Source organism: Oncorhynchus masou, chromosome 21, assembly GCF_036934945.1.
Source record: "Oncorhynchus masou masou isolate Uvic2021 chromosome 21, UVic_Omas_1.1, whole genome shotgun sequence".
NCBI lineage: Eukaryota > Metazoa > Chordata > Actinopteri > Salmoniformes > Salmonidae > Oncorhynchus > Oncorhynchus masou.
Genome location: NC_088232.1, coordinates 54353905 through 54370817, shown reverse-complemented (window position 1 = coordinate 54370817; position 16913 = coordinate 54353905). Strand labels below are relative to the sequence as shown.

Sequence of the window (16913 nt, the reverse complement as noted above, 5' to 3'; positions counted from 1 at the left end):
ACTCATCTAGAACAGGGCTGGACCCTGCTTTATTAGGTATATACTCATCTAGAAGAGGGCTGGACCCTGCTTTGTTAGGTATATACTCATCTAGAAGAGGGCTGGACCCTGCTTTATTAGGTATATACTCATCTAGAAGAGGGCTGGACCCTGCTTTGTTAGGTATATACTCATCTAGTACAGGGCTGGACCCTGCTTTATTAGGTATATACTCATCTAGAAGAGGGCTGGACCCTGCTTTATTAGGTATATACTCATCTAGAAGAGGGCTGGACCCTGCTTTATTAGGTATATACTCATCTAGAAGAGGGCTGGACCCTGCTTTATTAGGTATATACTCATCTAGAAGAGGGCTGGACCCCGCTTTATTAGGTATATACTCATCTAGTACAGGGCTGGACCCTGCTTTATTAGGTATATACTCATCTAGTACAGGGCTGGACCCTGCTTTATTAGGTATATACTCATCTAGAAGAGGGCTGGACCCTGCTTTATTAGGTATATACTCATCTAGAACAGGGTTGGACCCTGCTTTATTAGGTATATACTCATCTAGAAGAGGGCTGGACCCTGCTTTGTTAGGTATATACTCATCTAGTACAGGGCTGGACCCTGCTTTATTAGGTATATACTCATCTAGTACAGGGCTGGACCCTGCTTTATTAGGTATATTCTCATCTAGAAGAGGGCTGGACCCTGCTTTATTAGGTATATACTCATCTAGAAGAGGGCTGGACCCTGCTTTATTAGGTATATACTCATCTAGAAGAGGGCTGGACCCTGCTTTATTAGGTATATACTCATCTAGTACAGGGCTGGACCCTGCTTTATTAGGTATATACTCATCTAGAACAGGGCTGGACCCTGCTTTGTTAGGTATATACTCATCTAGAACAGGGCTGGACCCTGCTTTATTAGGTATATACTCATCTAGAACAGGGCTGGACCCTGCTTTATTAGGTATATACTCATCTAGAAGAGGGCTGGACCCTGCTTTATTAGGTATATACTCATCTAGAAGAGGGCTGGACCCTGCTTTATTAGGTATATACTCATCTAGAACAGGGCTGGACCCTGCTTTGTTAGGTATATACTCATCTAGAAGAGGGCTGGACCCTGCTTTATTAGGTATATACTCATCTAGAAGAAGGCTGTCTCTTACACCACCACCACCACCAGCCTGTACCGTTACACCACCACCACCACCAGCCTGTACCGTTACACCACCACCACCACCACCACCACCAGGACCACCACCACCAGCCTGTACCGTTACACCACCACCACCACCAGCCTGTACCGTTACACCACCACCACCACCACCACCACCAGCCTGTACCGTTACACCACCACCACCACCAGCCTGTACCGTTACACCACCACCACCACCACTACCACCACCAGCCTGTACCGTTACATCACTACCACTACCAGCCTGTACCGTTACACCACCACCACCACCACCACCACCAGGACCACCACCACCAGCCTGTACCGTTACACCACCACCACCACCACCACCACCACCAGCCTGTACCGTTACACCACCACCACCACCACCACCACCAGCCTGTACCGTTACACCACCACCACCACCAGCCTGTACCGTTACACCACCACCACCACTACCAGCCTGTACCGTTACACCACCACCACCACCACCAGCCTGTACCGTTACACCACCACCACCACCACTACCAGCCTGTACCGTCACACCACCACCACCACCACCACCACCAGCCTGTACCGTTACACCACCACCACCACCAGCCTGTACCGTTACACCACCACCACCACCAGCCTGTACCGTTACACCACCACCACTACCAGCCTGTACCGTTACACCACCACCACCACCAGCCTGTACCGTTACACCACCACCAGCACTACCAGCCTGTACCGTTACACCACCACCACCACCAGCCTGTACCGTTACACCACCACCACTACCAGCCTGTACCGTTACACCACCACCAGCACTACCAGCCTGTACCGTTACACCACCACCACCACCAGCCTGTACTGTTACACCACCACCACCACCACCAGCCTGTACCGTCACACCACCACCACCACCACCACCACCACCACCACCACCAGCCTGTACCGTTACACCACTACCACCAGCCTGTACCGTTACACCACCACCACCACCAGCCTGTACCGTTACACCACCACCAGCACCAGCCTGTACCGTTACACCACCACCAGCACCAGCCTGTACCGTTACACCACCACCACCACCAGCCTGTACCGTTACACCACCACCACCACCAGCCTGTACCGTTACACCACCACCACCACCAGCCTGTACCGTTACACCACCACCAGCCTGTACTGTTACACCACCACCAGCCTGTACCGTTACACCACCACCACCACCAGCCTGTACCGTTACACCACCACCACCACCAGCCTGTACCGTTACACCACCACCACTACCAGCCTGTACCGTTACACCACCACCACTACCAGCCTGTACCGTTACACCACCACCACCACCAGCCTGTACCGTTACACCACCACCACCAGCCTGTACCGTTACACCACCACCACTACCAGCCTGTACCGTTACACCACCACCACCACCAGCCTGTACTGTTACACCACCACCACCACCAGCCTGTACCGTTACACCACCACCACCACCAGCCTGTACCGTTACACCACCACCACCACCAGCCTGTACCGTTACACCACCACCACCAGCCTGTACCGTTACACCACCACCACCACCAGCCTGTACCGTTACACCACCACCAGCCTGTACCGTTACACCACCACCACCACCACCAGCCTGTACCGTTACACCACCACCACTACCAGCCTGTACCGTTACACCACCACCACCAGCCTGTACCGTTACACCACCACCAGCCTGTACTGTTACACCACCACCAGCCTGTACCGTTACACCACCACCACCACCAGCCTGTACTGTTACACCACCACCACTACCAGCCTGTACCGTTACACCACCACCACCACCAGCCTGTACCGTTACACCACCACCACCACCAGCCTGTACTGTTACACCACCACCACTACCAGCCTGTACCGTTACACCACCACCACCACCAGCCTGTACCGTTACACCACCACCACCACCAGCCTGTACCGTTGACACCGTGCAGGGTGGGGCCATGGACTCACGCTGCTGACGCCAAATCCTGACTCTGCCATCAGCAGGTTGGATGGGGAGCGTCGCCTCCACTAGCCTGTACCGTTGACACCAGGCAGGGTGGGGCCATGGACTCACGCTGCTGACTCAGCATGACACAACAGGAACCGGGATGTCGTGTTGGTGATGGCGTTGCCCACTGGATCCTCTTCTTCTTGTTTTTAGCTGATAGGAACCCGGTGTGGTCGTCTGCTGCAAAAGGCCACCCGTGACAAGAACCGACGAGTTGTCCACTCAGAGATGTCATTTGGGGCGGCAGGGTAGCCTAGTGGTTAGAGCGTTGGACTAGTAACCGAAAGGTTGCAAGTTCGAATCCCCGTGCTGACAAGGTACAAATCTGTCGTTCTGCCCCTGAACAGGCAGTAGTACCCATTGTTCCTAGGCCGTCATTTACGATAAGAATTAGTTCTTAACTGACTTGCTGAGTTAAATAAAGGTAAAATAAAAAAATAAAAAGTTCTGCACACCACTGTTGTACTGCTGTTATTTGTCTGTTTGTGGCCTGATTCTTGCCATTCTCCTTCGACCCCCCCCTCACCAACAAGCTGCTTTCAGCCACAGAACTGCCACTGACTGGATGTTTGTCACACCGTTCTCTGTAAACCCTAGACTCTGTCGTGCGTGAAAAGCCCAGGAGGGCGGCCGTTTCTGAGATACTGGATACGCCTGGCACGGACGGTCATACCACGCTCAAACTCTCTTAGGTCACTTGTTTTACCCATTTCTAACGTTCAATCAAACAGTAACTGAATGCCTCGATGCCTGTCTGCTTTTTTCTTGTCTATATTGAAAACATAATTGTAGGTTGGAAAAAGTATGTGAACCCCGAGGCTAATGACTTCTCCAAAAGTGAATTGAAGTCAGGAGTCAGACTGCAAGAGCACAGAGCAGAATGCTCAATGTTGTTAAGAAGAAACCTAGTGTCAACTAAATTTATTATTTATTATTATTATTGATTACCTGCATTTCTGCATACATTGGTCATTTCTGCATACATTAGTCATTTCTGCATACATTGGTCATAACATGTGATCTGATCTTCATCTAGGTCACAACAATAGACAAACACCGTCTAGTCTGCTTAAACAAATAACATACAAACAATTATAAATGTTCATGTCTTTATTGAACACACCGTGTAAACGTTCACAGTGCAGGGTGGGAAAAGTATGTGAGCTCTTGGATTTAATAACTGGTTGACCCTCCTTTGGCAGCAATAACCTCAACCAAACGTTTTCTGTAGTTGCAGATCAGGGTTCTTTTACTGAAGACTCCAGAGCGTACTTATAATAAACGGAACAGATTTATTTCATCTCCGTAACACATTCCAGTCGACTTCTCTCTACACTCTCCTGCCCAACCCCCTCTATTCTCTACAGTCTCCAGCCCAACCCCCTCTACTCTCTACAGTCTCCTGCCCAACCCCCTCTACTCTCTACAGTCTCCAGCCCAACCCCCTCTACTCTCTACAGTCTCCAGCCCAACCCCCTCTACTCTCTACAGTCTCCTGCCCAACCCCCTCTACTCTCTACAGTCTCCTGCCCAACCCCCTCTACTCTCTACAGTGTCTTCAGCCCAACCCCCTCTACTCTCTACAGTCTCCAGCCCAACCCCCTCTACTCTCTACAGTCTCCTGCCCAACCCCCTCTACTCTCTACAGTGTCTTCAGCCCAACCCCCTCTACTCTCTACAGTGTCTTCAGCCCAACCCCCTCTACTCTCTACAGTGTCTTCAGCCCAACCCCCTCTACTCTCTACAGTGTCTTCAGCCCAACCCCCTCTACTCTCTACAGTGTCTTCAGCCCAACCCCCTCTACTCTCTACAGTGTCTTCAGCCCAACCCCCTCTACTCTCTACAGTATCTTCAGCCCAACTCTCCAACACATCATTGAACTTTGACCTCCCTTGCATCTCGTAATCCAATCACTTCAATGCAAGAACGGAAGCCCCATTGTAATTTGTTAATTCAAATAACTCAACCCCCTGTATACGAATCCCATTGGCTATTTGCAACCATTTTACATCTAAACTCATTAACATATAATACTTTCCTCAATACACCACAAAAACTGTTTCAGTTCAGAAATATTCTTAGGTTGTCTGTTGTGAACTGCTCTCTTGAGGTCATGCCATAGAATCTCAATCGGGTTGAGGTCAGGACTCTGACTGGGCCACTCCAGAAGTGGTATTTTCTTCTGTTGAAGCCATTCTGTTGTTGATTTACTTCTGTGTTTTGGGTCGTTGTCCTGTTGCGTCACCCAACTTCTGTGGAGCTTCAATTGGCGGACAGATAGCCTTACATTCTCCTGCAAAATGTCTTGATAAACTTTGGAATTCATTTTTCCGTTGATGATAGAAAGCTGTCCAGGCCCTAAGGCAGCAAAGCAGCCCCAAACCATGATGCTCCCTCCACCAGACTTTACAGTTGGGATGAGGTTTTGATGTTGGTGTTCTGTGCCTTTTTTAATCCACACATAGTGTTTTGTTTTCCTTCCAAACAACTCAACTTTAGTTTCATCTGTCCACAGAATATTTTGCCAGTAGCGCTGTGGAACATCCAGGTGCACTTTTGCAAACTTCAGAAGTGCAGCATTGTTTTTTTCTTCTTCTGTGGTGTCCTCTAATGGACATCATTCTTGTTTAGTGTTTTAATGTATTGTAGACACGTGAACAGAGATGTTAGCATGTTCCAGAGATTTCTGTAAGTCTTTAGCTGACACACTAGGATTCTTCTTAACCTCGTTAAAATTCAATTCAATCTAGAATCGGCTTCCTATTTTGCAACAAAGCAACCTTCACACATGCTGCCAAACATACCCTCGTACAACTGACTATACTACCGATCCTCGACTTCGGCAGAGGTCATTTACAAAATAGCCTCCAACACTCTACTCAGCAAATTGGATGTAGTCTATCACAGTGCCATCTGTTTTGTCATTATAGCCCCATATACTACCCACCACTGTGACCTGTATGCTCTCGTTGGCTGGCCCTCACTTCATATTTGTCGCCAAACCCATTGGCTCCAGGTTATCTATAAGTCTTTGCTAGGTAAAGCCCCGCCTTATCTCAGCTCACTGGTCACCATAGCAGCACCCACCCGTAGCACGCGCTCCAGCAGGTATATCTCACTGGTCATCCCCAAAGCCAATTCTTCCTTTGGCCGCACTTCCTTCCAGTTCTCTGCTGCCAATGACTGGAACGAATAGCAAAACTCACTGAAGCTGGAGTCTTATATCTCCCTCACTAGCTTTAAGCATCAGCTGTCAGAGCAGCTTAAAGATCATTGCACCTGTACACAGGCCATCTGTAAATAGACCACCCAACTACCTCATCCCCATGTTCTTATTCATTATTTTTGCTCCTTTGCACCCCAGTATCTCTACTTGCACATTCATCTTCTGCACATCTATCACTCCAGAGTTAATGCTAAATTGTAATTATTTAGCCACTATGGCCTATTTATTGCCTTACCTCCTTACCTCCTTACTATATTTGCACACACTGTATATACAGTGCCTTGCAAAAGTATTCGGCCCCCTTGAACTTTGCGACCTTTTGCCACATTTCAGGCTTCAAACAAAGATATAAAACTGTATTTTTTTGTGAAGAATCAACAACAAGTGGGACACAATCATGAAGTGGAACGACATTTATTGGATATTTCAAACTTTTTTAACAAATCAAAAACTGAAAAATTGGGCGTGCAAAATTATTCAGCCCCCTTAAGTTAATACTTTGTAGCGCCACCTTTTGCTGCGATCACAGCTGTAAGTCGCTTGGGGTATGTCTCTATCAGTTTTGCACATCGAGAGACTGAATTTTTTTCCCATTCCTCCTTGCAAAACAGCTCGAGCTCAGTGAGGTTGGATGGAGAGCATTTGTGAACAGCAGTTTTCAGTTCTTTCCACAGATTCTCGATTGGATTCAGTTCTGGACTTTGACTTGGTCATTCTAACACCTGGATATGTTTATTTTTGAACCATTCCATTGTAGATTTTGCTTTATGTTTTGGATCATTGTCTTGTTGGAGGACAAATCTCCGTCCCAGTCTCAGGTCTTTTGCAGACTCCATCAGGTTTTCTTCCAGAATGGTCCTGTATTTGGCTCCATCCATCTTCCCATCAATTTTAACCATCTTCCCTGTCCCTGCTGAAGAAAAGCAGGCCCAAACCATGATGCTGCCACCACCATGTTTGACAGTGGGTATGGTGTGTTCAGGGTGATATGCTGTGTTGCTTTTACGCCAAACATAACGTTTTGCATTGTTGCCAAAAAGTTCAATTTTGGTTTCATCTGACCAGAGCACCTTCTTCCACATGTTTGGTGTGTCTCCCAGGTGGCTTGTGGCAAACTTTAAAGGACACTTTTTATGGATATCTTTAAGAAATGGCTTTCTTCTTGCCACTCTTCCATAAAGGCCAGATTTGTGTAATATACGACTGATTGTTGTCCTATGGACAGAGTCTCCCACCTCAGCTGTAGATCTCTGTAGTTCATCCAGAGTGATCATGGGCCTCTTGGCTGCATCTCTGATCAGTCTTCTCCTTGTATGAGCTGAAAGTTTAGAGGGACGGCCAGGTCTTGGTAGATTTGCAGTGGTCTGATACTCCTTCCATTTCAATATTATCGCTTGCACAGTGCTCCTTGGGATGTTTAAAGCTTGGGAAATCTTTTTGTATCCAAATCCGGCTTTAAACTTCTTCACAACAGTATCTCGGACCTGCCTGGTGTGTTCCTTGTTCTTCATGATGCTCTCTGCGCTTTTAACGGACCTCTGAGACTATCACAGTGCAGGTGCATTTATACGGAGATTTGATTACACACAGGTGGATTGTATTTATCATCATTAGTCATTTAGGTCAACATTGGATCATTCAGAGATCCTCACTGAACTTCTGGAGAGAGTTTGCTGCACTGAAAGTAAAGGGGCTGAATAATTTTGCACGCCCAATCTTTCAGTTTTTTATTTGTTAAAAAAGTTTTAAACATCCAATAAATGTCGTTCCACTTCATGATTGTGTCCCACTTGTTGTTGATTCTTCACAAAAAAATACAGTTTTATATCTTTATGTTTGAAGCCTGAAATGTGGCAAAAGGTCGCAAAGTTCAAGGGGGCCGAATACTTTCGCAAGGCACTGTATATTGTTCTATTGTGTTAATGACTGTACATTTCGTTATCCCATGTGTAACTCTGTGTTGTCTGTTCACACTGCTATGCTTTATCTTGGCCAGGTTGCAGTTATAAATGAGAACTTGTTCTCAACTGGCCTACCTGGTTAAATAAAGGTGAAATTTAAAATTTAAAATAAACAAACAAACATACCTGATTCAACTTGTCAACTAATCATCAGGCCCTCAATAAGTTCAATTAGGTATGTTTGTCCTAAGCTACAACAACAATGTGTGTTGTTGGGGGTACTGGAGGACTGGAGTTGGGCAGTTGGGGGGACTGGAGTTGGGCTGTTGGGGTACTGGAGGACTGGAGTTGGGCGGTTGGGGGTACTGGAGGACTGGAGTTGGGCTGTTGGCGGTAGTGGAGGACTGGAGTTGGGCTGTTGGAGGTACTGGAGGACTGGAGTTGGGCGGTTGGGGGTACTGGAGGACTGGAGTTGGGCGGTTGGGGTACTGGAGGACTGGAGTTGGGTGGTTGGGGGTACTGGAGGACTGAAGTTGGGCTGTTGGGGTACTGGAGGACTGGAGTTGGGCTGTTGGGGGTACTGGAGGACTGGAGTTGGGCTGTTGGGGGTACTGGAGGACTGGAGTTGGGCTGTTGGGGGTACTGGAGGACTGGAGTTGGGCTGTTGGGGTACTGGAGGACTGGAGTTGGGCTGTTGGGGGTACTGGAGGACTGGAGTTGGGCTGTTGGGGTACTGGAGGACTGGAGTTGGACTGTTGGGAGGACTGGAGTTGGGCTGTTGGGGGTACTGGAGGACTGGAGTTGGGCTGTTGGGTTACTGGAGGACTGGAGTTGGGCTGTTGGGGTACTGGAGGACTGGAGTTGGGCTGTTGGGGGTACTGGAGGACTGGAGTTGGGCTGTTGGGGGTACTGGAGGACTGGAGTTGGACTGTTGGGTTACTGGAGGACTGGAGTTGGGCTGTTGGGGTACTGGAGGACTGGAGTTGGGTGGTTGGGAGGACTGGAGTTGGGCTGTTGGGGGTACTGGAGGACTGGAGTTGGGCTGTTGGGGTACTGGAGGACTGGAGTTGGGCTGTTGGGGTACTGGAGGACTGGAGTTGGGAACCACCGCTGTAGGTCTATGGCTGCATTAGTGTTGCTGCATGCCATTATCAGCTGCATAACGGGTTCACATGACTCACATCCTGAAATTGACAATCAAAAACTAATTGGAGAGCTTAAGACTGAACAAAAAGGTCATGTTCATTTGAGATACAACATAGAAACAGACACATTAAACAAATACGTTTATTGCAGGATTAGTTGAAACACTTCACTTCCAAGAATCAACACTATTTTATATCATTTCAAAGTGTGCAAGTAAGCAAACTCATACAATATGTTAGACATCTTAGTAACAAGTACGATATTATATCACTAAAGAATAATTTCAGGTGATTTTTTTATATTTTTAAGTCAATACCAGTGGTGGCCAACCATCGCTCCACTGCTCAGTGATCTACTGGGGGAACAGACTTCTATTCCAGCCCAGTAATAGATCTACTGGAGGAACAGACTTCTATTCCAGCCCAGAAATAGATCTACTGGAGGAACAGACTTCTATTCCAGCCCAGTAATAGATCTACTGGAGGAACAGACTTCTATTCCAGCCCAGAGATAGATCTACTGGAGGAACAGACTTCTATTCCAGCCCAGTAATAGATCTACTGGAGGAACAGACTTCTATTCCAGCCCAGTAATAGATCTACTGGAGGAACAGACTTCTATTCCAGCCCAGAGATAGATCTACTGGAGGAACAGACTTCTATTCCAGCCCAGTAATAGATCTACTGGAGGAACAGACTTCTATTCCAGCCCAGAAATAGATCTACTGGAGGAACAGACTTCTATTCCAGCCCAGAGATAGATCTACTGGGGGAACAGACTTCTATTCCAGTCCAGAAATAGATCTACTGGAGGAACAGACTTCTATTCCAGCCCAGTAATAGATCTACTGGAGGAACAGACTTCTATTCCAGCCCAGAAATATATATACTGGGGGAACAGACTTCTATTCCAGTCCAGAAATAGATCTACTGGGGGAACAGACTTCTATTCCAGTCCTGAAATAGATCTACTGGAGGAACAGACTTCTATTCCAGCCCAGTAATAGATCTACTGGAGGAACAGACTTCTATTCCAGCCCAGAAATAGATCTACTGGAGGAACAGGCTTCTATTCCAGCCCAGAAATAGATCTACTGGAGGAACAGACTTCTATTCCAGCCCAGAGATAGATCTACTGGGGGAACAGACTTCTATTCCAGTCCAGAAATAGATCTACTGGAGGATCAGACTTCTATTCCAGCCCAGTTATAGATCTACTGGAGGAACAGACTTCTATTCCAGCCCAGTAATAGATCTACTGGAGGAACAGACTTCTATTCCAGCCCAGTAATAGATCTACTGGAGGAACAGACTTCTATTCCAGCCCAGTAATAGATCTACTGGAGGAACAGACTTCTATTCCAGCCCAGTAATAGATCTACTGGAGGAACAGACTTCTATTCCAGCCCAGTAATAGATCTACTGGAGGAACAGACTTCTATTCCAGCCCAGAGATAGATATACTGGAGGAACAGACTTCTATTCCAGCCCAGAGATAGATATACTGGTGGAACAGACTTCTATTCCAGTCCAGAAATAGATCTACTGGAGGAACAGACTTCTATTCCAGCCCAGTAATAGATCTACTGGGGGAACAGACTTCTATTCCAGTCCAGAAATAGATATACTGGGGGAACAGACTTCTATTCCAGCCCAGAAATAGATCTACTGGAGGAACAGACTTCTATTCCAGCCCAGTAATAGATCTACTGGAGGAACAGACTTCTATTCCAGCCCAGAAATAGATCTACTGGAGGAACAGACTTCTATTCCAGCCCAGAAATAGAACACTTGATTTTTAACTCATTAGGTTTGATCAGTTGAATCATGTGTATTATTAGTGCTGGGTTGGAACAGAACCCTGCACACCCAACAGGGTTGCCCGGCTCCAGTTGTAATAGGTTTATACATTATATGTGACTTTTAAACTGTATTTTTGTTTTTGTTTGCTGACACACCTATAATCCATGGTATACAAGGATGTGCCCTTATTTCTCTTGGGACATTTATTAGGACCTCTTCATCTGTAAACAGGGTTTAACGGCTCTTTGTATCCGAGGACAGAAAACATCACACAAGAAAACGTCTGTATTATTGTGTTTTCACTTACTTGAATAGGTTCTCCCACTGCCACCCTTTTTCATGTGTCTTTTGAAAAAAATGAAACAATGAGCAATCTTCCCGAAGTTTCCAGTCAGTGGTAGCAAAACAACTCCATGTGGACGGTTCGGAGGACTTCCACCAGACAGAGAGAGTCTGGTCTTCCAACATGGCGCCTGGAATGGTTGCTAGGTGATTTGTGATGCAACTGCAAGTCCTCTATACCAGTATACCATAAACAGTGTTTTTATGGATATGCTGCAAACTACACCAGGGAAACATTAGGTTAATATTAGGGACTCATTAGGTTAACACCAGGGAAACGTTAGGTTAACACCAGGGAAACATTAGGTTAACACCAGGGAAACGTTAGGTTAACACCAGGGAAACGTTAGGTTAACACCAGGGAAACATTAGGTTAACACCAGGGAAACGTTAGGTTAACACCAGGGAAACGTTAGGTTAACACCAGGGACTCATTAGGTTAACACCAGGGACTCATTAGGTTAACACCAGGGAAACATTAGGTTAACACCAGGGAAAGGTTAGGTTAACACCAGGGACTCATTAGGTTAACACCTGGGAAACATTAGGTTAACACCAAGGAAACATTAGGTTAACACCAGGGAAACATTAGGTTAATGTTAGGTTAACACCAAGGAAACATTAGGTTAACACCAAGGAAACATTAGGTTAATGTTAGGTTAACACCAAGGAAACATTAGGTTAACACCAAGGAAACATTAGGTTAACACCAGGGAAACATTAGGTTAATGTTAGGTTAACACCAAGGAAACATTAGGTTAACACCAAGGAAACATTAGGTTAACACCAGAGAAACATTAGGTTAACACCAAGGAAACATTAGGTTAACACCAGGGAAACGTTAGGTTAACACCAGGGAAACGTTAGGTTAACACCAGGGACTCATTAGGTTAACACCAGGGAAACATTAGGTTAACACCAGGGAAACGTTAGGTTAACACCAGGGACTCATTAGGTTAACACCTGGGAAACGTTAGGTTAACACCAGGGAAACATTAGGTTAACAACAGGGAAACATTAGGTTAATGTTAGGGACTCATTAGGTTAACACCAGGGAAACATTAGGTTAACACCAGGGAAACATTAGGTTAACACCAGGGAAACATTAGGTTAATGTTAGGGACTCATTAGGTTAACACCAGGGAAACATTAGGTTAACACCAGGGAAACATTAGGTTAACACCAGGGAAACATTAGGTTAACACCTGGGAAACATTAGGTTAACACCAGGGAAACACCACGGAAACATTAGGTTAACACCAGGGAAACATTAGGTTAATGTTAGGGACTCATTAGGTTAACACCAGGGAAACATTAGGTTAACACCAGGGAAACATTAGGTTAACACCAGGGACTCATTAGGTTAACACCTGGGAAACATTAGGTTAACACCAGGGAAACATTAGGTTAACACCTGGGAAACATTAGGTTAACACCAGGGAAACATTAGGTTAACACCAGGGAAACATTAGGTTAACACCAGGGAAACACCACGGAAACATTAGGTTAACACCAGAGAAACATTAGGTTAACACCAAGGAAACATTAGGTTAACACCAGGGAAACATTAGGTTAACACCAGGGAAAGGTTAGGTTAACACCAGGGAAACATTAGGTTAACACCAGGGAAACATTAGGTTAACACCAGGGAAACATTAGGTTAACACCAGGGACTCATTAGGTTAACACCTGGGAAACATTAGGTTAACACCTGGGAAACATTAGGTTAACACCTGGGAAACATTAGGTTAACACCAGGGAAACATTAGGTTAACACCAGGGAAACACCACGGAAACATTAGGTTAACACCAGAGAAACATTAGGTTAACACCAGGGAAACATTAGGTTAACACCAAGGAAACATTAGGTTAATGTTAGGGACTCATTAGGTTAACACCTGGGAAACATTAGGTTAACACCAGGGAAACATTAGGTTAACATTAGGGAAACATTAGGTTAACATTAGGGACTCATTAGGTTAACATTAGATTAACATTAGGTTAACATTAGGGACTCATTAGATCAACATTAGGTTAACATTAGATTAACATTGGGGACTCATTAGGTTAACATTAGATTAACATTGGGGACTCATTAGGTTAACATTAGGTTAACATTAGATTAACATTGGGGACTCATTAGGTTAACATTAGGTTAACATTAGATCAACATTAGGGACTCATTAGGTTAACATTGGGGACTCATTAGGTTAACGTTAGATCAACATTATGGACTCATTAGGTTAACGTTAGATCAACATTAGGGACTCATTAGGTTAACGTTAGATCAACATTAGGGATTCATTAGGTTAACATTAGATTAACATTGGGGACTCATTAGGTTAACATTAGATTAACATTAGGGACTCATTAGGTTAACATGAAGTTAACATTAGGTTAACATTAGGGACTCATTAGGTTAACATTAGATTAACATGAGGTTAACATTGGGGACTCATTAGGTTAACATTAGATTAACATTGGGGACTCATTAGGTTAACATTAGATTAACATTAGGGACTCATTAGGTTAACATGAGGTTAACATTAGGGACTCATTAGGTTAACATTAGATTAACATTGGGGACTCATTAGGTTAACGTTTCAAACTGCAAGGCATAACACCAGTGGCCTTAAGATGGTCTCCTCCTCTTGTCCTCTCTCTACTAATCACCATTTTGTTATCGATGCCACATTTTCCCTCTCCTCCTCTTCTATTTTCTCTCTACTCTCCATCCCTCTCTCTCTCTCCCTCTCCCTCAATCTCCATCCCTCTCTCTTTCCCTCTCTCTCGATCTCCATCCCTCTCTCTTTCCCTCTCCCTCGATCTCCATCCCTCTCTCTTTCCCTCTCCCTCGATCTCCATCCCTCTCTCTTTCCCTCTCCCTTCTTTGATCCCTCTCTCTCCTAGGTGGTGAGGGATCAGATATCTCACTGTATGTGCTACAGGGCTGTCTTTACAGTTGTGTGTTTATGTCATTGACATCTCTCTCCTTCTCTCTCCCTTCTTCGATCCCTCTACCTCCCAGGTGGTGAGGGATCAGATATCTCACTGTATGGGCTACAGGGCTGTCTTTACAGTTGTGTGTTTATGTCATTGACATCTCTCTCCTTCTCTCTCCCTTCTTGATCCCTCTACCTCCCAGGTGGTGAGGGATCAGATATCTCACTGTATGGGCTACAGGGCTGTCTTTACAGTTGTGTGTTTATGTCATTGACATCTCTCTCCTTCTCTCTCCCTTCTTCGATCCCTCTACCTCCCAGGTGGTGAGGGATCAAATATCTCACTGTATGGGCTACAGGGCTGTCTTTACAGTTGTGTGTTTATGTCATTGACATCTCTCTCCTTCTCTCTCCCTTCTTCGATCCCTCTACCTCCCAGGTGGTGAGGGATCAAATATCTCACTGTATGTGCTACAGGGCTGTCTTTACAGTTGTGTGTTTATGTCATTGACATCTCTCTCCTTCTCTCTCCCTTCTTCGATCCCTCTACCTCCCAGGTGGTGAGGGATCAGATCTCTCATTGTACGGTGAAGCTGCGCCAGACGACAGGCCTGATGGAGTATTGTCTAGAGGTCATCAAAGAGAACGACCCCAGCGGATTCCTACAGGTCAGTAGAGAACGACCCCAGAGGATTCCTACAGGTCAGTAGAGAACGACCCCAGAGGGTTCCTACAGGTCAGTAGAGAACGACCCCAGAGGGTTCCTACAGGTCAGTAGAGAACGACCCCAGAGGGTTCCTACAGGTCAGTAGGGAACGACCCCAGAGGGTCCCTACAGGTCAGTAGGGAACGACCCCAGAGGGTTCCTACAGGTCAGTAGAGAACGACCCCAGAGGGTTCCTACAGGTCAGTAGAGAACGACCCCAGAGGGTTCCTACAGGTCAGTAGGGAACGACCCCAGAGGGATCCTACAGGTCAGTAGAGAACGACCCCAGAGGGTTCCTACAGGTCAGTAGAGAACGACCCCAGAGGGTTCCTACAGGTCAGTAGAGAACGACCCCAGAGGGTTCCTACAGGTCAGTAGAGAACGACCCCAGAGGGTTCCTACAGGTCAGTAGAGAACGACCCCAGAGGGTTCCTACAGGTCAGTAGGGAACGACCCCAGATGGTTCCTACAGGTCAGTAGAGAACGACCCCAGAGGGTTCCTACAGGTCAGTAGAAAACGACCCCAGAGGGTTCCTACAGGTCAGTAGAGAACGACCCCAGAGGGTTCCTACAGGTCAGTAGGGAACGACCCCAGAGGGTTCCTACAGGTCAGTAGGGAACGACCCCAGAGGGATCCTACAGGTCAGTAGAGAACGACCCCAGAGGGTTCCTACAGGTCAGTAGAGAACGACCCCAGAGGGTTCCTACAGGTCAGTAGAGGGCAGTGATGAGGATTCCTACAGGTCAGTAGGGAACGACCCCAGAGGGTTCCTACAGGTCAGTAGAGAACGACCCCAGAGGGTTCCTACAGGTCAGTAGAGAACGACCCCAGAGGGTTCCTACAGGTCAGTAGAGAACGACCCCAGAGGGTTCCTACAGGTCAGTAGAGGGCAGTAGAGGAAAGTGTGCCAAAGCTGGGTGAACTGATCGTCAGAACTGGTTTAAATCTGGTTGGAATTGAGTCCTTGTGTGCAACCAGTTTTTGGTGTCTGTGTCACCTGCCGTCATTCACAGCTAAAGCTGGTGTGCATACGGTACTTTCTGGATCCCAGGCCTTTGGCTACATCAGTGTTACTGAAGGTATTATATGCTCATTTGTTAGTTACAAGGCCGTAGCATTTTTTTTTCAATGTCACATCGTGTGGCGTCAAATCAGCCTCTACAGTCCACTGAGAGGAGAGTGCGGAGGGTGATGGTGCGAGAGCGCGGAGGGTGATGGTGCGAGAGCGCGGAGGGTGATGCTGCGAGAGCGCGGAGGGGGATGCTGCGAGAGGGCGGAGGGTGATGCTGCGAGAGCGCGGAGGGTGATGGTGCGAGAGCGCGGAGGGGGATGCTGCGAGAGGGCGGAGGGTGATGCTGCGAGAGCGCGGAGGGGGATGCTCTGCGAGAGGGCGGAGGGTGATGCTGCGAGAGCGCGGAGGGTGATGCTGCGAGAGCGCGGAGGGTGATGCTGCGAGAGCGCGGAGGGTGATGCTGCGAGAGCGCGGAGGGGGATGCTGCGAGAGGGCGGAGGGGGATGCTGCGAGAGGGCGGAGGGTGATGCTGCGAGAGCGCGGAGGGTGATGCTGCGAGAGCGCGGAGGGTGATGCTGCGAGAGGGCGGAGGGGGATGCTGCGAGAGGGCGGAGGGGGATGCTGCGAGAGGGCGGAGGGGGA

General features: G+C 47.1%; 1 protein-coding gene across 1 annotated transcript in view; it reads left to right on the top strand.

Moving 5' to 3' along the window:
* LOC135508539 (E3 ubiquitin-protein ligase TRIM9-like) overlaps window positions 1-16913 on the top strand; it is a 130477-nt gene that overhangs the window by 75556 nt on the left and 38008 nt on the right. Inside the window, 1 exon segment of the mRNA XM_064928793.1 lies at window positions 15110-15220. Coding sequence (XP_064784865.1) covers window positions 15110-15220 — 111 coding nt within the window.